The sequence below is a fragment of the Ambystoma mexicanum genome, chromosome 6q (genome assembly GCF_040938575.1).
Source record: "Ambystoma mexicanum isolate Mex_15411 chromosome 6q, UKY_AmexF1_1, whole genome shotgun sequence".
In the NCBI taxonomy this organism is placed as follows: Eukaryota; Metazoa; Chordata; class Amphibia; order Caudata; family Ambystomatidae; genus Ambystoma; species Ambystoma mexicanum.
The window spans coordinates 869660237-869685726 of record NC_090937.1 but is presented as its reverse complement, the minus strand read 5'-3'; the positions used below and the strand labels follow the sequence as shown (position 1 = coordinate 869685726).

Sequence of the window (25490 nt, the reverse complement as noted above, 5' to 3'; positions counted from 1 at the left end):
AGGCTGTAGCAGAGGCTGTTTTATTTACTTGCTTGGTCAAGGTTAATGAGGAGTTGAGATAGAATCCTAATGTTTGACTTCCTTGGAGACTGAGATATTAATGCTGTCTGTGTTGAAGGAGTTGCATCTAGAGCCACGTTTGTTTAGTTTAACTTGGGAGCCAGTGGGGAGTAGTTCTGTCTTCTCATCCTTGAGGCAGTGGCCATGGGTGGCCATCCATGCCTGAATGATGAGGTACATTTTGTTTAGTAGTTTGATGTCCAAGTCGTAATTCCCAGCGATAGTTATAAGGACTTGGGTGTCATCTACATAGTTAGTATAGGTGACACCCAAACGGTGAAGGTCATCAAACAAAGGCTTGGTAAAAATATTATTCAACATCAGAGAGACTCAGGACCCTTGTGGTACTCCGCAGGTCACTGGTGCTGCGTCCGCCGAGGCTATAAGTGAAAAAACTCTCATTGTTCTGCTGCCAAGGAAAGATTGTATCCAGGCCGTGGCTTTGTCGGAGAAGTGGGCTGATGAAGTAAGGTGGTCGCACAGGACTTCATGGCTGACAAGGTCAAAGGCCGCTGATAAATCTAACAGCAGAAGGAGTAATATATTCCCTTTATCTTTTTGGTAATCTATTTGGGTTTTTAGGCCTAATAGTGCAGTTTCAGTGCCGTGTCTAGGTCTGAATCCAGATTGCTGCAGGCCCAGAAGGTTCTTGGTTTCTAGATGTGCTTGTATTTGTAAATACGCTGCCATGTCTAGAATTTTCAGCAACAATGGCACTGTGGTTATGGGCCTGTAGTTTGTGGGAATGTCAGGGTCAAGGTTAGGTTTTTTTTAGTAAGAGAAGGACCCTGGGGTCTTTCAGGTTAGATGAGACGGTACTGGTTTCGAATGAGGCGTTTATGAATGTGGTGATGGAGGGTGCAAGTTCTTTAGCTGCATCTTTAATGATATTTGCAGGCAAAATATCACCTTGACAGCGTGATGGTTTGAGGCTAGATATTATTTTTTCCACCTCTTTAATGGACAGAGGAGTGAAATTGAATAGGCTGCCAGGTTTAGGAATTGGTGGTTTAGGTTTAGGAGTGGAGAATTTGGAGGCAATGCTGATTTTTTTCTTTTCACTTTTGGATTTTAGCGTCAATATGTTATCTAGAAGTGCTATTTGTATCTTAGTACAACAAGCCTTGTCCTTAGAGCAAGATTCAGGGAGGCGTGGGTGATTCAAGCTCTCTAAGGATAGTGAAAAGCTTTCTGGTACCCGATTCGGCATTGGTAATTCTATTGTTATGTGTGTCACTTTTGGATTGGATGATGGCAGACTTGTGGCAGCCTGCAGTTTTTACAAATAAGTCTTTGTTAGTGTCAGAAGGGTGGTTTTTCCACACTGTTTCTGCTCTTCTTTTGATATTGCGTAGAGTTTTAAGACTCAGGGTAAACCAAGAGTTGAGGTGTGCTTGAGGCTTAGCTGTACGCAGTTTCAAGGTAGTTATGGCCTTGATGGCTTGGTTGAGTGTTGAATTGTATAGGTGGTCCAAGTTTGTAGTTGGGTAGTTGAAGATCAGTTGTATAAGAGGTAGTAAATTGTCTGTTGTTATGTTCTTTTTGTTTCGAGTTCATGTCTGTGGCACTATAGCAGTGGGCAATTTTAGATGGGTACTGGATTGAAGGGTGAATGAGACGAAATGTTGGTCTGTCCAGGCACAGGGTGCGTTGGTGAGGATATTTGTATTACAATTGAGGTCAGCAACCCAGTCAAGGATTTTACCTTTATTATGTGTAGGTTTAGTGATGCAATGAGACAAACCTAGTTCTGCTATTGAGTTGGCTATGGTGGTGGCAGTGTTATCATTAGAGTCTAGGAAACCTAGACTGAAATCCCCAAGAAGCAAAATTTGTGAGCCAGGTTTTGTCTTAGTAGAGAGGAGTAGTAAGATATCTTCCTCGAAGGTTAAAACTGGACCCGGAGGTCTGTATAGGAGGTGAATTTTTAAGGTGCATGAAGCTGAGAGTGGGAGCTTCAAGGATTAAAGTTCTGCTGATGGGAGAGGGGCGTGAGGCAAAGCTCTTAGTCCTAAGTGACTCTTAGATATCACAGCAACTCCACTACCTTTAGAAGTTTCTCTGTAGAGTCTAGTGATGGTGTAATTGTCTGGGATGGCTAGGATAGAGTAGGTCCAGCTGCAGTATGAAGCCAGGTCTCTGTTATGGCCAGGAAGTCAAGTTGGTTAGAGATGATAAGGTCAGCAATGCTTAATCCGTGTGCCATCAGTGATCTGGTATTGATGAGTGCTCCTTTGATAGGGGTGTTGGTATTATTAGGTTTATTATGTGGCACTGTGAAGTTGGAAGAGCAGGGATGGTCAGGTCTGGCTGAATTAGTAGAGGTTTTCAAGGTCTTTTTCTTAGTAGCCATGTTGGACACAGACTTAGGTCTGATTAGAACAGTAACGTTGGAGGCAGGTGGGGAGGTCTGTCTGAATCTGGAACCTATTCTAAGGTTATGCACTGTAGATGGGCAGGGTTGGTTAGGAACAGGTTTGGTGGCATTACGTCCAATCCATTGGATTGGTGTGAGGACATTGTTATCGTTTACTGTATAGTGTTTGGTAGGCTGTGGTAAGCAGGGTTGCAGGAAATAGGTGGGTGCTATGGAGTGATTTGGTGAGGAAGTGAGGTAAACATGGAGATAGATGTGTTATTCTTATTGGATATGGTGGCGTGGTCGTAAGTGGGTTGCATGGTTGTCCAATTCTTATATGTGTCAGGCATGGCTGATGCGAGAAGAAGTAAAGTAGTTAGGGTAGCCAATGTTGCAGTTATTTGAGCAGACTGGTTAAGTAAGGGTGTACAATAGTACATAGATATGACTGGCAGGTTTGGCAGGCCAGTTATGCCTCTAGGCTATTGGTTGTCCGGTACAGGTAGGTGGCTGCTTATAATATTGTCAGGTAAGTAAAGGGGAGCAAGGCTAGTATGTAGACATTGTATAAATGGCTAGATGCCTAGTTGGTCTCACGGGCTTCGTATGCCGGATAGAGAAGGGTATCGATAGAGTGGCTAGTGGCATAATTGGGTGGTATGCTATAGGCTGTTGGCTTCGCTACTAATCTAATGTAGAGAACCAAGGAGTGAAATATGCCAGATTTGTAGTGAATATCATACAAAAATGGCACAATACGAGCAGCTTAAAGCTATTTCCACAAATACAAATATATGAAATGGAACGTAATACAGGGGTATATGGCATACAGTATACATGAGGAAACAGCATTACAGGCATGCAACAGAAAGGCTTATAGTGCACATAGGGACCGGCTACATTGAGAGCAATTTATCAAAAATGCGCGTAAATGAGATGTGAAGGTGTGCGACTAAAGGGAGTACGTCAGTGCACATTGATCGTGGTCGAGTCACATGGTGAGGTAATACAGAAATGTAAAATGGGCAAGAGGACATCGACAGTGGCGGAAAATGTTCGCAGCCAAGAAGTATGTGAATAAGGTGGCAGGGATAGTGCTAGGCCAATTATATAGCGTGAATGCAGTAAGTGGCTAGCAACGTTTCACAGAGGCTATGAGATGGTGTGTACATACGAGTTATTGTGGCAGTGGGAAAGGCCGCTGATAAGGAAAACATAGGTGAAGAGAGTAAGCAAATGTATCGCTATGGTGCAGGCGCTTACCCAAAACAGTATCTGGGAGATGATTCCAAGTTCTTGGAGGAAGGGCCAAGGTTCACAGTCCTCCTGGCTCTGACAGGGCCTTTTTCTAGGGCCTTGCTCATTGGGCCCTAGACATTTTGGTCAAAAATGTGGGGGGAGATCCCCCCGCAACTTCACTATTCCCTTGCCCCACCCCATATGGACCAAAAAAACAATCAAATGCATTCGGTCAAAAGTAAAAGGACAAATGTTTTTTGAACAAATAGGCTAATACCATATGAACTTCACAGGGTTCCGTAACCCCCAATTTGCTGACAATACCCAAATCTTCTCTGTTTCAACCTTTACCTGTATCTCTCCAGGACTGAAATCTCTTAATTGGCTCCCAGTGGCTGCGAGGATTAAGTTCAAAACCCTCTGCATTGTCCACAAGGCCTTCTGGGGCCTAAATACCTTCAACTCTCTCTTCCTAAATATCTTCCTTCTCCAGCTCTTTGCTCAACCGCCTCCCACTCCCTCAGGGTCAGTCGCTTTTCCAAGCAACAAGTTGGTGATAGGTCTCTTTCTTTAGCTGTGGCCTCGCTCTGGAACAGTCTCCCTGCCTCTCTGAATCTTGAGGAGAACCATCTTCAGTTCTGCAAGCACCTCAAGACCTTCCTCTTTGCGTCTGCCTTCACTCCTCCTCTCCCTTGCTGAACTCCTGGCTGAATCTAAAATTGCACTGGTCACCTGGCCACCCTCTGTTCTCGTGCCCAGGTCCCCCCCCCATGCCAGTTGCACACCTGCACTGCCCCCCTGGAATCCCTCTGCACTCGGGGGCTGTTTCTGTATCCCTACCACCCCCTACCAGCACCTGACACCTGATGTCTGCACTAACCCACTTGTCACCACTTGGCTGCACTTCTTATTTATTGTATTAATTGTTTTTTATTTTTTTTATTGTTATCCTATGTACTGCCCCCTGCCCTTTCCCTCTCGCACTTTTCCAGCTCCGCCTCCCCTGCACTTGTGCGATCTCATTGTCACCTGGTCTAGTAGGATCGTTGTCTCTGTCTTCCCTCCGTTCCCCCTCCCTTGCCTCGTCGCGCCTTGAAACACTTCTGTATAGGCACATTATAAATGCCATATCGTATCATATCATATCATATCATATCATTACTTGTCATGGCCATCCTACACTGTATGGCACTTTGTTCTCTTATACACAACTCCTCTAAGACTGAAATCATCTACCTTCTGTCACCTATGGCTTTCCCTTTCTTTCCCTTATACTTTGCGGGGCTTTCTGACATCATTGCCCACTTGCTATTGTGCACTATAATGAAGCAGTTATCAACCATTTAAAACATATTGATCAAGTGAGAAAGAGAATGTCTTGTAGTGAATGATACTCCTTAAAATGAAGAAGCATTTGGCAAGAGAGGTTTTGACTAAAAAAAAATAACTGGGAGATAGACCCGTACAAAGAGTTGGATTTCCAATGTCCACATCCATCTGTTCATATGAATTGTAACTTACGCATGGAGTAGAATTCTTTGATTTGAAAGATCTCTCCATTTGTTCTTGAGGCAAAAATATCAATCAGGCAGTTTTCTTCTGTACCCAAGCCCTGGAAAAGTAAATAAATAAAAGGTTCAGAAAAGATGCATGAGAACGTACACCTGTGTAATGTTTTTCCCAGTAGCAAATTACTGCAACCTGTTCTTGTGCTAAAAGTGGACTTTTACAGAGATACCTTCTAGTAGTCATAATGTGGCTAAAGTAGCGTTGTGATCAGCATGCTTGGTGATCAATACATGTATGGCCTGGTAACACTACTCAGAAAAGTGGTCATATTGAATTTTACTTTTACACTATCATTATTATTACTGCTAGTAATGCCGGAGAGCTGTGGTATGTGGAAAAGTAGATCTGATTAAATTGTGTTACTACTAATTCTAATTTTGCTATACTGCTTAGAGTGTTTACAAAACCAGACCAAATACGCTCAATATGCAAGTACACTTCACATCTATGAGTAGGAGATGGGGGGTGGTGAACATTTGATGATAAGCAGAGTAAAGAGGTACCTGTGAATATTCCACATGAGAGGAAGTATAACTATATAGGTGGCAACTTTGCCCAGACAAGTAGGATTATAGCAGATGGTGGCATGGCCACAGCTCAGTGGTTTTCCTTGGAATTTAATAGCTGCTACTATGACCCATTTTTAAAGACTAGAATCCTATATGCAACAGAAGCAGAATATTGTAATCTCAGCAATATTTTACACCTCACTTCTGAAATACATTAAAATGCATTGTGGTCCAAATACATGCTGACATGGACACGTATAATCTTCACATCCCTAGGCAATCTGTATTTTGCTCCAGTAGATAAAAAAAACCTCTCTTCGTCTTCATCTAGGAAAAGTCCTGCTGAGAACACTGTCAGAAATCCTACATATTTACAGAAATGATCACGAATATTTAACACAAGAATTCTTTCAACTCAAAAACGGTGTATTTCGATGTATTCATTTTTTAAACTAAAGGAATTTGTCCTGTTAGAAGATATTACATTGCAAGTAGTGATGGAATGCAATACTTGATGACATATTAAATGACCTGTTTATATTGTTAATGAAAACACTGTTTTTGAGTTGAAAGAATTCTTGTGTTGAATATGCCTGATCATTATTTTAAATACACAGTACTCAAATTTGGGATTTTTCCCTTGACGTGCGCTACATTATTCCTAAAGGGTGCTCTGTGGGACTATTTGTGTGTTTGTTGGAGTTTATTCGATCTTCAGATGAGGCTCATTGATTGTAAGCACCAATAACTTTTTCCTAAAAAGTTATGAATTCACTTATTATGTATAAACCTTTATGAGTGCAGTTGTCTCCTTTCTTTTATTTTCCATAAATGCTGGCATGGACCATTTCATTCTACTAATGTTACTAAACATGTATGCAGTTTTTAATTTAGCAGACCACGGTGTTCTCCTTTATCTTTTCACTACTATTGCTAAGGAATTCCAAAATTCTTCCTTCTTTCCAACCAATAATAATATCTGAAAATAAAACATCTATCTGAATTCAGCCACTGTCTTTTGGAAGTTTTAGTACATTTTTCATTTGTATTCATAATCATGTTAGCGGTGCATTTACCCTCTGAGGCATTGTATGACTTCTTCCATTAGTTTCCCTTAGGCTGTCTTTTTTTTTCCCAAAAATTTAAAATACAAAACAAAAATCCGTTTTGGTAGTCCTGCACATTTCTTGTGAACACTAAAAAATCTTTTAATTTGTGAATTAACCAGCAAATCCTTCCGGTGTTTTAATGGCCCTTCTTTTTGTGTTCTTGAACCCCTGCTAAATGTGTCTCATATGAATCTATTTGTTTTCCCTTGTAGGGCAATTGTATGTGTTTGTCACTCTTTTGAAAGGAACTGAAATCATAAAGCGGCACTGGTTGCATTTGGACGGAGTGGCAGAAGAGGGAGGCAGGGTTCACTTCTCGGAGGATGAGGATGCTAATTGCCCTACCAGGTCTGGCAGGGAATGGCAAGTGTTTGTGTGAAGTGCCTTGTGTGAGAGGAGTGAAGGCAGGAATGGCAGAGGAGGTTTTGCCTCTGCCACAGGAGGGGGCTCAGGAGGAAGAGTTTCAGGATCTGGCATGGTGAATGGGAGATCTGGCGAGACTTATCCGTCTTAATGCAGAATCACAGTATTCTAGCTTTGGTTACACTACCAGAGTTGTTGGACGAAGCCTTAATTGATTTTGGAGTTGAAGAGACGGTGGTGGTCGAGCAACAGGTGGATTCACTAAGGGGCTCCACTGGTGATAGCTCAGGGGCAGGAATAGATTGATTCTTCTGCACCTGTGCCTGAATTTACATCGGGGGCAGGGCTAGGCACATGGATCCTTCTTCATGCATGTTTGAAGTTGGACAGGAGGCTTCCAAGCCGATGCCAGTGGCACCTCTTCATGGTTTTGGGACTAATGATTCATTCCAGTGCGGAAGACCGTGCAGTTGTTGGCAGTACATTTTGGGGTTAAGACGTGATAGGATCTACTCCTGGGTTGGCGCTTCTGGATTCAATGTGATTGGCATGCATTGCAAGAATGAGAGAAACAGAGGCGGAGCCTATGTATGGAACACGTCACACAAACTGCACAAGCGAAGTGCTGCAGCCAAGTGCAGTTGTTGGCAGTTGGCGCCGCCTGGCAGTGTGAAGTGTTTCTACCTTTTACCTACAGTGAGCTAACCTTTTATCTATTCCCTAAATTGTATACCAACGAGGCATGCTCACCCTGTTGAACATGTCTAGACGCTTCACTTTAGTTTTTACTTGCACAGTGATATTAGAGCCAATGATAATATAGGCATTGCGGTGCAAAGCGACTTTGGATGCAGAGCTGTCACATTTGTTACTGCCTAAAACCGCGCCAAGAGCGCAAAAAGGGTTGGCTTCAGAAAGCAAATCTCAATCACTCCCCACCCAGTCACAGAGTACTGGTCACTCACTTTCAAAGAAAATCCTGACTAAAACTACAGATTTTTATCAAAACAAAGATCAGGATTTTTAACCTATGAACCAAAATTCGAACGTACAATTTACAGATATGTAACAAGATGAGGTTCAATTACTGCAATGTTCGTTTTCCTACACCCCCATTTTAGAGGTAGGGAAGGATCATCCCAAGAAGATGGGGGATAGGCAGAGTTAAATCCTTGTGCATGATGCACTAAGTGAGTCTTTGGACTTTTTACATTCTCCACACAGATCTCAACATTCTCTAGAAATCAAATCCCCCCCATTTGCTGCATCAGTTTTCTCCTACAAACCTACCCCTATTCCAATGCGGTCACCACCTTTATTGGATGCCTCTGACCAGCATTTAGATACGTGTCAATCTCCCATCTTTGTTCTAAATTATTTGTTAAATTCCCTGGTAAAACTGTACGAAGAAATAAACATCAAATTAAAAGATCATTCATCGATTTTGCAATCACTTACTCTAAAATGTTTTATTTAGAGGGCTTTATTTTTGCATTGTGGTAATTCAGAATCGGGAGATGGACTACTCATTTCATATCATTCTGAAAGACTTTTATTTTGTTGCAAACACCCATGTCTAATCCTACCACTTTGTTCCCTATGCTAGCAGAAAAGGTGAAAAGGTGAATGTCAGGATGTGTGCAAAAAGTAAAGCTATCCTCCGTTTATAACTTGATACTAACCCTACCACTACAAAGGAACATATAAAAGTGGTTAAGAGCCTTTTTCCCAATTGGCTGGTTTCCGACCCCCACTCTATTGTTTCAGCTTGTCAACAGGCAATGTGTCTAGGGCTTCTGTCCATCTAACAGTTCCAACATGCGTGTTTCCCTAAGACCTCCTGCCTGTGGTGTAAAAAGGAGTGTCTCTAGGCTGCTGGCCCTTATATTCAATTCTGTATATGTAAACGTCTCTTCAAGTGTTAGGCAGAATTATATACAGTACCCTTTGGGAACACCACACACAATTAAGACTACAAGTGACAGTACAAATTCACCTTTGGTACAAGCCTTTATTACACAGTAAAGTGGTAGCGATGGCTGAGCAGCCAGGCTTATCTCAAGAGGAAGTGAGCAGTATCAAATAGTTACACAAAGGACAACAAACACTGTCTCAAGTTTTCTGAGTAAAAGAACATACATTTATTTACACATCAGTTGTATAACAGTTCACTAAAGTAAAACAGTTGGAAAATCACGTTACCAATACACCACACCACTCCCAATAGTTCCCAGACAAGTTAAGCTCACAAAATGAAGTGGGAGCAAAATGGCACTCTAGTAATTTAAAAAGGGAGGGAAAAACAAAGTTAGGCTAAACTTGAGCAGCAATTACAGGTTAATTACTGTTAAGTAAGCAGAGCAATCTAGAAAGAGGAACTACAGTGATCAAATCGAATCAAATAGGCTTAGGGCCAAAGTCAATAGGACAAAAGTATTTTGCTCAAGATCACACAGTTCAGGGTAGTTCGCGGTTAAGTCTTTGCCAAGAGTTCTGGACGAAGTTGGTCAGTAGAAAAGATTGTTCAAAGAGAAGAGAAGGACAAGCCCTTGAATTGGTGAAAGGTTTCACACACCTTCACCATGGCTGAATGAAACACACAACCGGATTTGCACAGTACCTTTAAATGGAGAAGAAGCTATAGCTTTGGCGGACGTTCCTGGTAGTTCCTGAAGGCTCACGGTTCCTGAAGTGACTGTCGGACTGACACAAAGTAGGAAGACTGGAGGGTCCTGCACTACCCAGGCAAAAGAGCAAAGCAACGAATAAAAGGCATGCTCCTTAAAACCTAAACAGTGTCAGGCCTTCCTTGCTATCCGGCCCACTGTAGCTCTGTACAGCGAATTGGACCAGAGGATGCAGTCCTGGCTTGCAGTTTGGGTGAACTGGTTGGTCCCACCAGCTCAGGGGAAAAAGATTCCTGGAGGATCTTCTCTGTCGTTGGAGTTCGAGGATTCAGACCTTCAGCAGGGCTTCACCGGGCGGTTCAGTATTGGTAGGGGTCCTCTTCCGTCAGCTCCTCGTCAGTTCTTTCGTTCCAGTGGCGACTCTGCCTTTCCAGACCCAGAGACCTGCTTTTTATGCAGTTTTCCCCCATTCACACAGCCTGACTGTCAATCACACAGCAGGGTGGCTGTCCTGGCTGGACAGTCACCTAGCCAATCAAACAGGAGTGCGACTTGGGTTAACAAGGGAACCCATGGCAGGGGTCCTAAAACCTATCCCTCACATCCTGCCTACCCAGACTTTCAGGCACCTAAGGAGGGCTTCTGTGTAGAAGCCCGCAAAGAGACGGTGAACAAAGGAACCAAACCTGTTTCGGCACACAGAGGAAAACACGAGAAAGATATTTTCAAAAAGAAATGGCGAATAAACCCAGCCAGAGCCGTATAAAAACATATATGGTTTAGCAGGTTTAAGTTCGAGGCTACCAAGATAGCCTAAAACAATACCAAGGTTATTTAAGATAACCGCGGTAGGAAAAATAGGGTAGTTACCACTGCCAGCAGCAAAGTATTGATGAAAAGGGAGCGAAACAATGCTCCAAGAGAAGCAGACAAAAAGGGATAAGTATTAACCCTTTCCAGTACTCCATTTAAGATGGTTTGTACAGGGTCTGTGGTTTTAAAAAGACTAATAAAGCCAATGGCAACTTTACATGTTCCGGGAGACAGTAGTCAGTCCCAGAAAATTGAGTCTTAGTTGGGAAGTCTAAAAGACAACTCTGTGTCACTGCACTGAAGGTGCTGTGTAACACAGTAAAAAGATGATGCCTGTGGAGTAGGTGAGGCTCCACAGTCTATGAACACACAAATGTTACAACTCACACAGCAAAACACATGTAAGAGGGGGAAAAAAGGGCTCACACTCTTACCAGGTGAAAAAAAATAATCCTAGAAATCCAGCAAAGCTGCTGAGGGACTCAGTAGGTAAGGGAAATTAGCCATTCTTGAGAATTCTCCCTAACATCAAGTATCCTGCGATGACTGGACCTCTCACTGTTTGGTTTTGAATCTCTTCAGTTCCTGCCCCCTCCTCGGGGTCTCAGGTTTTATATTCCTGCATTGTCTCGTTATTCTCTCAGCCACGCTTGGGCTGTTTGTTCTCTCTGTCTCTCTTGAGCTCACTGAGTTCTTAGGTCCTCTCAGGGTTTCTTGTCTGTCACCCCAGCATGGAGTGTTCAGATGTGTGCCCCGTCTTGGGCTATGCAATGTGTCAGCTCATGTGTGCTATTTTTGTTCTCACCCCAGTTTGGGGTATACAGGTTCCCTACCCTTCTCGAACTGTCTGATGCCCCAGCCCTTCTTGGGCCTTTGCTTCTCTTGCCCGGCTTGGGTATGCAGGTTCTTGCCCATCTCAGGCTATATTGTGTGTCAGTCCCTCTTGTTGTTTCATTCTCTCGCCCCACTTGGGGTCTCTCCATCCACCCCTTCACCCAGTTCCCTGAATGTAATGCGTACCTATCAGTGATGTTGCTTGGAGAGGAGGCAGCATGGCTCCTACTTCTTGTAGGTCTCCTGCATTGGTGTGTGGGCTTCGAGGCTTACTGTCATTTCCAGACAGGACTTCAGTGTCACTTCCCAAAGGTGTCAGCCAACTGTGGTTCATGCGGTCTCTTCTCTTTTCTGTATGGCAGGACCAAGATTTTCTAGTTCTCGGCCTGGTTGCAGTGACCAGCACTCTGTGGACATCCTCGCTCCTCGCAGACTCTGAAGGGAGACCAGCTCTCCTCTGCGTCTGGGCTCTGCATGCTTGCCTGCTGCTCGCCAGCTCACTCTCTTGCCCTCATTTGTGTCAGTCACACAGGCTGTTTATATCAATGATGCAACAGGCCATTGGTATTTGGATAGCAAGAATACAGGGTCATAAGCAAAACCAGGTAAAAGATGTGCACAGTAATTTTAATTAACTTCCAAATAACCAATGAAGACATTGTCTTCCTGAGACAAGGAAGGGTGACACATATCCCTGCTAATGGATGGACTGTCTTCTAAGGGTGGTCACCCCCATGTGACCCTGCATTAGCTGTCCCCTGGGGTTGTTAGATGTAGTGGGCTCCCCTCTATAGTCTTAAAGGTGGTGATGAATTTGATTAATTCATCACAGCATTTAAGGATGGTCCTGACAGAACAAAAATAGAAACACATTAAATCAACTCAAAAGCTCTGAAACCACGCACCAAATCTCAAATAATTATGAACACAGCTTACCAGGAGACATTATAGAAACCAATAGAAACTGTCTCAGGTGCTAAGGTGCCAACATGTTCTTTCAGCACATACCTTTATTACGTTAAGCACGGTCAGTGAAACTCATCGTTTCTTTTCAAAATGCTACAAACATCAACAACAAAAGTAACTAAAAATATAAAAACTACTGGGCCTGTAAGAAATAGCGGACCCAAGACATGTCTACAGAATTTACAGGCAAAAGGGCTAGAAAATAGTTGTTCACAACAAGTATATCTGATTGTAGCCAAAGCAGTTACTAATATCACAAAAAAAAGATCTGATTAGAAATCAGAAACTAAAATGAAGAATAAAGTAATTTGTAAAGCAACAGTGGCTGTGGCCACAAATGTTAAAAACCAGAATGACAATGTCAGTCAATATCCTCTTATGTCATCTGAGCTAGCAACACAAAGGTGACACTAATACAGTGATATTTCTATCTACTTAGTTTTGGATAATAGCATTGTTCTAGGCATCTCTCACTCAGAAGAATAAACGAAAAAAAACATTTTTTTCAAAGTGAACTACCTGTACTTTTCTGACACTAGCTCAATAAAGAGACTGGCTCAACGAATCTCACAGCTCTAAGGTCACTGTTATTCATCTGAAAGTGAAATAATCTCTGATAAAAAAATCTGCATTGAATGGCTATTTTCAGATGGGAGGACCAGTCATCTTAAATAGACATGCCATGCTTTCTTTGTGCCAGGAAATTTCACTTTTAAGAACAATTAACCAAAGTGACATTAGTTATGTTGTTTTTTTTTAAAGAAAACAGAATGGATATTGTGGCTATACATCTGTCTTCACATATAATTGGTGATATTTTCCTTGAAGAGGTGGATACGTTTCTATCTCTGCGTAAAGATATTCACAAAACAATACCTATGGATGACACATAAACCACAGGGCCAGGATTCCTGTAAAGAAGGAATCCCAGAGTCACACTCTGTACCTCAATTAAAAATGCACTGCAATTTTGAGTTTCGCACAGTAACTATTCATAAAGAAAAAACAAAAACAGATAATTCACAAATGATTGGTCATGGTTACCCTCCACACTTCAAACAATAATTATAAAGACTGGGAAACATTTTTGAAAATCAGAGTTAAGGGACTCTAGAATTCGATTGTGAATACTCAAGGTTTCAAACATCTGTTTCAAAAGGATGAGGTTTTTGAGTTAAATGAATTTGACATTGTATTGTTCCAAGAGGTTTGGCTTTTGGAGAAACAAATTCTGGATGGTTTTGAAGTCTACTTAAAGACAGCTTTAAAAGGTGCTAAACGTCGCTCCTATGGAGGATTACTAATAGCAATTAGAAGTAACGCAAGCTTTTGGGTATAAAATTTGGTACAATGACTCACCTCATTTTTTAGCAATTAAATTATCCTTGGCTGGTTCAAGAGAAGAGAATTATTCCAATCTGTTATTAATAAACACCTATTGGAATCCTCTTAAGACAAACAATTTACTCAAATACCTTATCACATATTATCAATAGTTTGCATGGATCATCTTACTGTAACAATGTTTTAATATAGGGTGACCTAAACTGCCTTTGCATAGACCATGATCAGGTGTTTATCAATCAATTAATAAGACCACCTCCTCCAGTACCTTTCATATTGTCTTAAGGGGTCGAGCTTGGTTGAACATCATGGAGATTTGGGGGTCTTATGAAATTAAATGGCAACATTTTAGGCAATATTCCTTCAACACCTACTTGGAAACAAGGCAAGTCTGTTTCTATTCTAGATTATATATTCACTACCAAAACTCTGTTTGATAAATGCAAGCTCCTAAAAATAGTAGACATGCCTGTTAGTGACTGTTTTGCTTTTCATTTAGCAATTAAGTGGCTACTCTAGACAAGCAGTGCCAGGAACCTCTACAGTTAATAATGGCCCTTAATCAGAAAGTGGCTAGCTGGAGAAATGTCATAATAATAAATCAGCATTTAACCAATTTGTTTCCTTTTGCTTTTTCTGGTTTTCTTAAAAAATTCATTGATGTGGGTCCACCGACATCGATTCCTTCCATAACAAACCTTCCACACCATAGGTTACACGTGTATGATGAAAATGACCATTACAAAAAAAAGTGATGAGGCACACTGTCCATAACTTATCTTGTACAAGCATACAGTACAAAAGAGACTGTGAAACAAAGGTTCAAAAACTGCTTCAAGGCTCGTCATTTCTTAATGGTACTATGAGACCCAAAGTGAATGCTACAAGCCTTTATCCCAAACAGAATGAAACATTTGTGGCATTTAATTAATAATGAAGAACAACACCAAATCACTGTACAAATGAATCACATTTCTGAAGCTAATTGGCAGAAATATTTCAAAAATGTATATGCAGCGACAAAAAGTTATTCCATAACATCAAATTCTTCTACCTCTTGCTGTCATCCTTTTCAATTTGGTCAAACAAATAGGAAAATGTATTTAAAAAGCAAAATCTTCTAGTCCCCCCACCCAGATAATATAACAAATATAATATTAAATGATGATCCAGTGACTTGGAGCTCGATATTATACTTCTTATTTGCTCTAATCTTTCAACTTCAAATCTTCCAACCATCTTGGAAGACCTTATGAATAATCCTGACATACAATAGACATCTTCTCTGTGAAAAAAGGAAAAAATGAAAATGCCCAGATATTTAAGTTAATCTTTTGATAGACCTCCACACTAACACATTAATTCAGGTTAGATTGAATTCAGAAGAAGATTTGTCTGAGCCGATCCCCTCATTTACATGTCTAAGAAAGGGCTGCATTCTTGCACCTGCCATTCTTAACTTATAGACTTCAGATCTAGCTAAGGAATTGAAAAACACAAACTCTTTCCGCCTCATTTGGAAAACATGCCCATACAAAGCCTTGCCTATGCTCATAACCTAGTTTTTCTAGCTCAAACTCCTATACAACTTCAGCAACTTCTAACTACATTGGAATCATATATGAGATCTAATGCTTTGAAAATCAATATCAACAAAATTAAGGTTATGATGTTTCATCATCTGAAGCAGAATAGTTAATTTACTTGTACTTTAAACAGTGGCAAACTTGAAGTCGTAGAACTGTGGAAATATTAAGGATTCGCTATCATTAATAAAAGGAATTCCCAAAAGATGTTTGAGGCATTAAGAATGGTTATTCTGAAGTTTGTATGGTGAATTCTCTTCACAATGGAAGTTATATATAAAAATATATATTTAAAGGTTGCATATCAAGATATTCACTTTCAAACCATTTAAAGTTGTGTGGTTCTGTTTAAACCCTGTCAACTACCATTTACTGGCAACGCTTGAAACATCCAGCAAGGGTTTCGCAAACGTCTTGCTGAAAGGATTATGAGGCTATTGGGCTAATAGATCTGGGATCTTGAAACAGGCTTTAGGGTGGGATAGGGAACTACACCCAATGGGGGTCATTCCGAGTTTGGAGGCAGCCATGGTGCTATTAGCACCATGGCTGCCTCCAAACCCGTGTCTGGGTTCTCTGAATGGGGACTTACCGGGTCATTCCAACCTTGGAGGACCCGGTAAATCCCCATTCAGAAAACCATTCCCCATTCCCATTTGAGCCCCCATAGGGCTCAATGGGAATGGGGAAGGAGCAAATAACGGGCCCGCTAACAGCGGGCCCGTTATTTGCTCCCTGGTCCCTTAACGGGTCCCGCTAAGAATGGCTGGTCAGACCAGCCGTTCCTGGTGGGACCCGCTAAGGGACCTCAGAATGTGGCGGTAGGGGGATAACGGCACCGGCATCCTTACCAGTGGCGTTAACCCCCTTCCACCATACTCGGAATGAGGCCCACTATCTTTACAGTGCAATACCTTATTCCACGAAGTTGCTCACGACAACCCCTTCATCTGGCCTTTTTTTATTACTCATCACTTTTGATACCGTCAATTGCGGCTTACTCTTAAATGTGGTATTCCTAAGGGATTATTATCCCCAATACAACAGCTTTATTTGGCGACCAAAGTGATAATTAGGGTAGATAACTCTGGTACTCCTAGCCCAATTTGCACTAATAATGGACTAACACAAGGGTGCATTCTTGTTCCTGTGCTTTTTACGATATATATTGCAGCTACACAGATGATACTGTGTTAATAGACCAAATGGAGGTAGGCCTGCAAGGTTCCATATACGCCCTATCCTCCTATTCCCTTTCTAATTTCCTAAAGGTTAAACACGTGAAAAAAATCATGTCCTATTGGAAAACATGGAAAGATAATATTATTAAACATTTTCCATGGCTCCTTGATGGTTGATACATTCAAATTGTGACAAAATGTACCTATCTAGGAGCCCTACCTAGTATGAAAAGCCCAGGACATACATTGCAAACGTCCGTCATATATAAAGCCTTGAGTACATTCTTAGCTGTAAAGAAGTTTACTAGCACTGCTAGTGGATTTTCTACTGAAGGCTTAACGCACATATATAAAACCAGCATTGTACCAGGTTTGTTATTTAGCCTAGATATATCTTTCACTGAGGAATTTAAATGACTTGTCGTTATAGACGGGAACATGTGGAGATCTGCTCTTGGTTAAGGGTGTGGCTTTCCCATCCAAGCCACTGTATTGGAGTTGGGCCTCGTTTTCTTGAAAAGGATGTTGGAGATACAATGTAGCCTGTTGTATTAAAAAATGCTAACTACAACTGAGGAAGGTATCCTATGTCATTTTGGAAAATACTTAAATTGCAATCTAAAAAGAATAAAGCGCTTATGTTCATGTTCTGAATTTCATGTTAAAATGGATGGAAATGCGAACTGATGGATTTTCCTCATTAAGAAATCACTTAAAAAGCAAAGCAGTCATATGGTATTGGATTTATAACAGAGATTATTAAGCAACTAAGAAAACTCTAGCTGAACACACAAAACAGGGCCTCCAATTTTTGAAACTGCAACGAAATGTATTAAATGTAAGTAATTGCAAGTTGCATCCTTTTATAATGATGTTCAGATCCAACCAACTGCTGTCCCTTATGGTCATGGCCCCCAGATTAAATATCTCCAGAACAGCACACTGGTGAAGACCATGTCAATCTCAGCCAGTCTGCCTTAGAGACCACAAGACACGTGTTAATGCAATGTGCGTTTCTGTCCCCTATTTACAAGAAACTATTAACCAAAGGTACATTGCATACAAAGTATTGCTACTGATGAGTTCTGGGCGGTCAGCGTATCTGGGAATTTGGCCATTTTATGAAAAACACTTTTTGTATTATGGAATTATGTATTGAATGAGAGTGATTAATTTAATCCTAAAAAGTAATTGTGTATTTATTATGTACTTTTCTTGTGTATAATGTGTAGATGTGGAAGGTTGTATATAACAGTAACACATGATTTTTAATTTAAAAAATAAAACTGAAAAGAATTTAAGGAGTTGATCTGAGTTAAACCGGAATCTGGACTAACTTTATGAGCAAAGCAGCCTCTGGCTCCCAAGAAACAAATGATAACAGCCAAATCAAATACTTAGTAGACACATTTTTAAAATGATGTCAAATTCAATGCATTCCACTGCAAGAATGCAAGCATAACCATGTTCTGTGTCAAGTACTTAAAAGGGAACTAGAGGAACAAGTAATGCTTTTGCTGAAGGAGACAATACCTAAATGTTTGGACACTCATTCAAATTTGTGGCAAACTGTTACCTGTGCTAACAGTAAGCCAATGGAAATAACCACGCCTAGAAACACTGTGCACAGGTGCGTTATAAATGCCATATCATATCATAACATATCAGTAATCTTTGTACCATCAATTGCAAACAAAATATTGTCCAGTTTCCTAATGAAACAGTCAAAACAGTATCCGTTCACATGCATTTAACTGGATAAATCAGGTTTGACCCATAGTTCAATGTAGGAGGAAACGTGCTACAATGTTCATAGTTGAACGATAGTGAATACTGTTTTTGGATTTCTAACCAGATGCCACCTCTGAAAATAGCCTGCCATATCTAATAAATTGTGAAGACAATGTGAACAAAGCTGGCTATTCCCTGTCACAGGACAATTGGAAAGTTCAAGTCCACAGAGAGTGGGGGCACGGGTGGCAGGGCTAATGTGAAGCTGGCAGTTGCCGAGCTTGCTATGCCTTCTGAGCCCTGCACAGTCCTCCCTCGCCATTCAGCACTTATCCCAGATGTAAATATATACGCCTCAGCCAAAACCTTTTAGAATACAAGTTGCCTGCATTTTCTGATAAATTCTTGCAAACAATTCAAAGGAGAGGCAGGTGTCATTGCAGAACCAGTATAAAAAAGGAGCCAAAGACAACATTTAATTCTCTGACCTTCAGTAGTAATGCATTGATATGCATTAATATGTATTCATTAGGGACGGGCAAGCATTAGGGTCCTTGATTCAAATGTTGGTTTGAATGATGCAAAAAGTAGTTTGAAACAGTTTAAGTCATTTGAGCCTCCATTGACATCGCTCATGAGTGAAATTGAGCTTAGTTTGTATATGTTTGAATCAACTCCAATCACGTCAGGTCAATAGGTCACCGTGCTTCACATTGGGTTAAAGCTGTTTTGAACAATGCCAATATTGACAAATCAGCAAAGTCTTCATCTATCACATGAAACTCACAGAAAAGTGGCTGCCTTAAAAAGTGCTACATTGTTTTGGCTCTCTCTCATAGACTCACAGAAAATGCACCCTTTCTCTCAAGCACTGCTCTATCTCTCCTTCACTAAACGATTGCTATCTGAAAAATGTTAATGGCTCCCCTTCACAGAAAAAATATAATGGGTACTCCTGACAGAAAAGCAGCACTCTCAAACTTGTAATGGTTCTACCTCACAGAAAAGCCATTGTCCCAAAGATTGCAGTGCTTTCCTTCCCAGAAAAAAAGTGCTCTTTGACAAATTATTATAGCTCTCTTTTGCAGTGAAACTCCTCTCTGAAAAATGTTGGCATGCCCTCTAAGAAGCATTGCTCCCTCAAACATTGTAATGGCTTTCCAATCTGTTTCTTCTTTTTACACTTTGCTAGCAAGTATCAACATTCAGAAAATATGTCTTATATGGAATTATATTTATTTTTCATGGTTCGAGGGACTACAGTTTCAAATAAAAGAAAAGAAAAGGAACAAGGAAATCAACTGCCTGCTAAACAAATGAATAACAATTTTAACTGAAAAAAAGAATCAACTTTTCATATAGAAAACTACAAATATTGCTTTTTCCAGAAAAAAGAAAACCTAATTTAGAAAATGAATCAAATCAAATCAAATTAACTTCTATCGCACAACTGATCACCAAAGCGTTAAGGCTCTAACATGAGAAGTGACAGCAAAAGATTAGAGCAGTCTAGGCGAACATGTATGTTTTAAGAGAGGCTTCGAAACGCTCGAAATTGAGGAAGCTATGTAAAGTTGAAGGTAGACAGTTCCATAACTTATAACCTGCCACCGAGAAGGGCCGGCTGCCTAGGGTGGCAGCTATCAGAAAGGAAGATGCAGACTGCCGGACACTTTTTGGTTGATAGGGCAGACATTTCTCCTGCAAGGATAAGCTGCCCCAACTGTGATAGGCTCAATAAATCAGGCAGAGAGACTTGAATTTAATGCGTGCTGCCACTGGCAACCAGTGAAGGTTCTGCCAGGCATCATAGGTAAACTCCTGTGTTCTGCAGTACCTGCAGCCGAATAATCAGATAGTTTGGCTGAGCAAGAAGGGTTGCGTTGCAATAATCCAAACTCTCGTTAATGGAAACAGCTATGATAGGGGCACAAAAGTTCTCAGGAATGAAAGGAAGGATTTTCTTCCATTTTTTCATCTTGAATAAACCAGCACTGCAAATGGAGGTAACCTGCACCTCAGAAGAGAGTGAACTAGTGATCTGCATGCCAAGAATGGTTTACTGTTTCACCGGGTCAGGAAGGTGTCCTATGGAGGGCGGCCAGAAATCAGTGACCCATAGTTTATACGACTCCGGGGGACCGCCACCAGGACTTCTGTTTTCTCCCCTTTCAGTTTTAGCCATTTTGCTAATTCAAGAGCTATCTTCTTCCAGTCAAACACACAGGCGAGCTGCAGTACCAGCCGGTGTGCCATTGAGGCAAAACAGATGTTGGGTGTCGTCAGTATAAGAAAAGAAATGGAAACCATGAGAGTGAATCAAACGGGCAAGGGACTGAACATAAATATTATAGAGCAGGGGGAGAGGGCTGAGCCCTGAGGGACACTACACGTAACTAAGGTAGGAACAGATCGAAAAGGGGGAAGACAAACAGACTGATACCTGGATGACAAAAAGGTTTGGAACCAGTCAGGGACAGACCATGAGATGCCAAATTCCCAGAGCCTGAACAAAATAATGTCATGGTCTATTCTATTGAAGGTGGCCCACAGGTCCAGTAGAATCAGACCTGCAATGCTGCACTGATCTATAATTAATGCCAGATCATCAAGGACTGAGACCAATACTGACTCTGTACCTATTAATGGGCGGAAGCCAAGTTGTTGAGCATTTAGAAAATGGTGGTCCTCAAGATATGATCCGAGCTGAGGGGTGACAATTGCCTCTGGGAGTTTCAAAACATAGGAAGCAGAGATATCGAGTGATAGTTTGTGGGGAGAGAAGAGTTCAGATTAGGTTTGTTAAGGAGTGGTAAAACTATGGCATGTTTTAGAGATGTCGGAAGTTGGCCGTAAAGCAGGGAGGAATTAACTGCCTTGGCCAAAATATCCTTCAGGGATATTGCCATATTTTTTCATCTGAATAGTGGCACATCATCTGTAGGAGATGCTGATTTAAGATGACAGAGAGCAAGAACCACTTTTTTTGTGTTGACACGGTTAAAGAAGGAAAATGAAGAGGTGTTAACATTTTCCTCTCTCCATGTAGGATTGGAGGATGGAAAATAGGAAAAATTAGAAACAGTTCTAATTGTTTATATTTTCTCTGTAAAGATGTTGGACAGGGTATCACTCAATTGAATTATAAAAAATTGAAGAAAATATAAAAAACTGTTACCACTCGACAAGTATAAGAAAAGTCTAGATGAGATTGAAAAAGAAATGAAAGAATTCAAAACTATTAATACTAATTAACGTATTCAACGTATGAAAAAAGATCTTGCAAGCATTCCCCTATGTTAAGGATGACTATGTTAACAAATCCTTGCAAACTAATGGTCCTACAAGACACAACAGATGAGTCAGGTTCCGCAACACTTCATATAGCACAAGTAACGACAGTAGTGATCCAGATGACACAGGAGAAGGTACATCTAGATAACACAAGATAACTAACAAAAGGGGTAGAGGACAATCCACAAAACGACAAAGTAATGGAGGAAGGAGAAACAACCAGGGCCGTTTTTTATACCAGGCCCAGAACAGAACCAATTGGGACGACGGATCGAAACAAACTCGAAGCGGGAATCGCTTCTGATCAATTTATCTGACTATACACCAACAGAAATTGAACAGCAAGTCCTTAATAAAGGACTGGGACACGTCATGACTTAAGAACATGATCCTTTTGAATTCCTAATTGAATACAAAAAGTTGATGAGAAAAATCCATCTCAAGGAATTCTTTTCATATGAAACAGAAACCATAGGAGAAGGACCGATCAACTGTACGGGACTACGTAATCCCTCTACTTTCTACCCTCCTTCCCAAAGTTTCTCTCCAGAATCACTAGTTTTTGAAAAGAAAGTTATTGCGGAAGTTACTGCTTTGCAAGCTATTCACCGTAGACCTTTCTATAACCTTTCTAATAAGGAACACAAAGCCCTCGACTCTCTATCTACGAATCCCTCGATCATCATCAAGAAGGCAGACAAAGGGGGAGGGATTGTGATCCTTAATCGCATGGACTACATTATTGAATGCGAAAGACAATTAAGCGACAACCACTACTACCGCCTACTTACGCAAGACCCGACACCAGAACTCCAACGACTCGTCTCGGATAAAATCTCCAAGGCTAAAGATCGTGAATGGATTTCTAAACAGGAAGCAGACTTCCTCAACAACAAAAAACCTAATATCCCGAAGTTTTTCACCTTACCCAAAGTGCATAAAACCCTCATCAACCCTCCTGGACGACCTATAGTGGCAGATAACAACTCAGTACTCGAACCTCTTTCTACATTTGCTGACCACTATTTGAAAGTACACGTCCAAAAAATGCAATCTTACCTTAAGGACTCCAGAGATGTCATCAACAGTTATGAAAATCTTGATTTTGATCCTACGACCAATCTGCTACTGGGCCTAGATATCATTTCACTCTACACCAACATACCTCAACAAGCCTCTTTGGACACCATAGAAGAAATACTTCTAGCCCGCGAGGACAATGATCCTGTTCCTACCTCGTTCATTCTCTGGTGCGTAGAGCTAGCACTGAAACGTAATTACTTCGAGCTCAATGGGAAATTCTACCAACAAATTGAAGGAACGGCTATGGGGGCCACCATGGCTCCCAGTATAGCTAACCTCTATGTCGAGACCTTTGAAAAATCCCATATTTACAACAACTTGAATCCATTTAGTCCTAACATCATTAAATGGAGCCGCTACATAGACGACATCTTGGTACTGTGGAAGGGCATCCAGAACGAGGCCAGTAATTTCTTTACATGGTTGAATACTCTGAACCCGCACTTACAATTTACGATGACGTCCAGCAATGAATTAACCAACTTCCTAGATCTTACCATCTTCCCCCTTAATGGTGCTCTCATAATAAAACCTTACCGCAAGCCCACTGATTAAAACTCCCTCCTGAAGTATTCCAGTCACCACATTAAACATCTGCGAGATAACCTTCCATTGGACCAATTCTTATGCCTCAAGAGGAATAGCTCTGACAAAGAAACATATGAAGTTGAAGCTACTGCTCTCAGTAAAAAAAGACAGACAGGCTACCCCAAAAAACCAGTGAAAAAATCAGCTAAAAGGGCATTTAACAATAATCGGGAAGCCCTACTCGAACCCAAACCCAAAAAACCTAAAGATGATCGAATTATCTGTGTTAACACCTTTAGGGACCAGAGTTTTGAAATCACCAACATCATCAAGAATAATTGGAAAACTTTCAAAACCTCCACACAAGCTATGCCAGTGCCTATATTTGCCTATGAAAGAAGTACCACCATAGGCAATATAGTTAGTAACAGCAAACTTAAAAGTCTAAATACTTCCGACCCTAGATTGACTACGTTATGGGGTCTTCCAGAGGCCACCGAACATTATCCCTGTGGCTCATGTGGTGTCTGCAAATTAACTTCCAAAACTAAAGATATTGATGTTGGCCTTTCGAAACGCTGGACCCAAAAGAACCTCCCCATTTGTAACACCGAGTTTGTGATATATTTGATCACCTGTATATGTGGACTGCATTATGTGGGGAAAACTATTTGAAAAGTGAAAACCTGCATTATGGAACACCGAAGCTGCTTGAAGAACAAAACTGAAAATGCTCCTCTGGTGAAACACTTCAACCTTCAGAAGCACAAGCATGAGGATTTTTCATGGATTTTATTATTGGCCTTAAAAGGAACCAACTATGGAGCACGTGAAAAGAAACTGTTGAAGATGGAACAGAAAATGATCTACACTTTACGTAGTGATGTCATTGGCCTTAATGAATCTGTTGAGTGGCACAACATTTAATCTGTTCCCCTGAGGCCACCAGTATTACATCTTTATTCCGTAGTCTATAGCTATTATGGTCATTCCATTGACCCCTGACCTCTTTTCCCCCACCCTTCTTTTTTGGGGGATGTATCCCACCCGTTTCGTCCTGTGAGTCCTCTTCTACTCTTTTCTTCATTTGTGGGCCCTCCACTTACTCGGTCTACACAGTGACTTTACCTTTGCGGCATATTTAGTTTAACCTTACCTTTCCCCACTCCAGACCAATATGGCGGCCTCCTTTCCGCCCTACCTTGGGCTCTTGTGTACCCTACCAACATAGTAGAAGGACTATTGCGTTGCCTTGACTACCCACGGGCATCGGCTACTTTCGCGTTCTCACTCGAATCACAGAGCCGTGCTAACTGTTCGCTTGGCATTTTTCGCCGCGCTCGTTTCTCAATCGGTAAGCCATACGTGCTGTTGCTCACCTAATCTTTTCCGATCACATTAGCCTTTCACTACTGACGTGATCCATGTGGGATTTCTCCTTTTTCGCTTCCTTGCAGCGTTGAACTAAGGGCTTTCTTCCCCGCAGCCAGCCCGATACGCAGACTCTCCGTAGATGCCACGGTCTCACCTACAAGGTATTTACCTTCCCCCTCCCCATTGTTTGCTGTCACTACGGTCACTCCTTTTCATTTTCGCTATTTTGGTGATGTTAGAAGATTCTCTTCTGACTCATACACACTCACGGCTTTTGCGGATTGCATCTCTGTTCACTCATTTTCCTTGCACTGCATGGGTTTCTCCACCTTTGGCCATTTCTTGCACATTTGCACCGCTACTTAGTGCTGGCCACTATTGATCATGTTTAAGACCTTACGGACCCCCGTGTTCACTTTGGGGGACATGCAGACTCTGGGCCACCGCTATTTGCTGCGTCCCTGCGTCCATCTTTTGACGTGTTGCGCCATCTACTCCTCTCTATCACTGCATGTTCTAGAACTATCTCTCCGGATTGGTCTATTTATTCTGCGTTCACGATGTGAGCCCATTTACACTTTTTTTCTGAGCATACTTTGATGCCTAATAGATTTTTCTATCCTCTGTAGGACCTACTTAGTCGTCTACTATTACCTACTATTGACAGTAGAGAGCCCCTTCAAGCACCATTTTAGGTAAATATTCCCCTTCATATGGTGCCTTTGTTCATACATTAGAACTTGTCAAAGCATTTGGCTATCCACTAGCTAACTCTTTGTTTTATGTTTTTTAATTTTTCAGATGCTATGAAACTTTTGTTGTTGCTACTTTCATTCTGATTGTAACTAGGCTACGTTGCTATAACTTTACCTCCAGATGAATGTTCCATACTAATACTTAGATGAACAGAAACATGTCGAG

At 41.3% G+C, this 25490-nt stretch overlaps 1 protein-coding gene across 1 annotated transcript in view; it reads right to left on the bottom strand.

Annotated features, from left to right (window-relative positions):
• Positions 1 to 25490, bottom strand: part of ANXA10 (annexin A10) — a 330211-nt gene that overhangs the window by 180794 nt on the left and 123927 nt on the right. The window contains exon 6 of the mRNA XM_069630205.1: positions 5180 to 5270. Coding sequence (XP_069486306.1) covers positions 5180 to 5270 — 91 coding nt within the window. The remainder of the gene's footprint in view (positions 1 to 5179; positions 5271 to 25490) is intronic.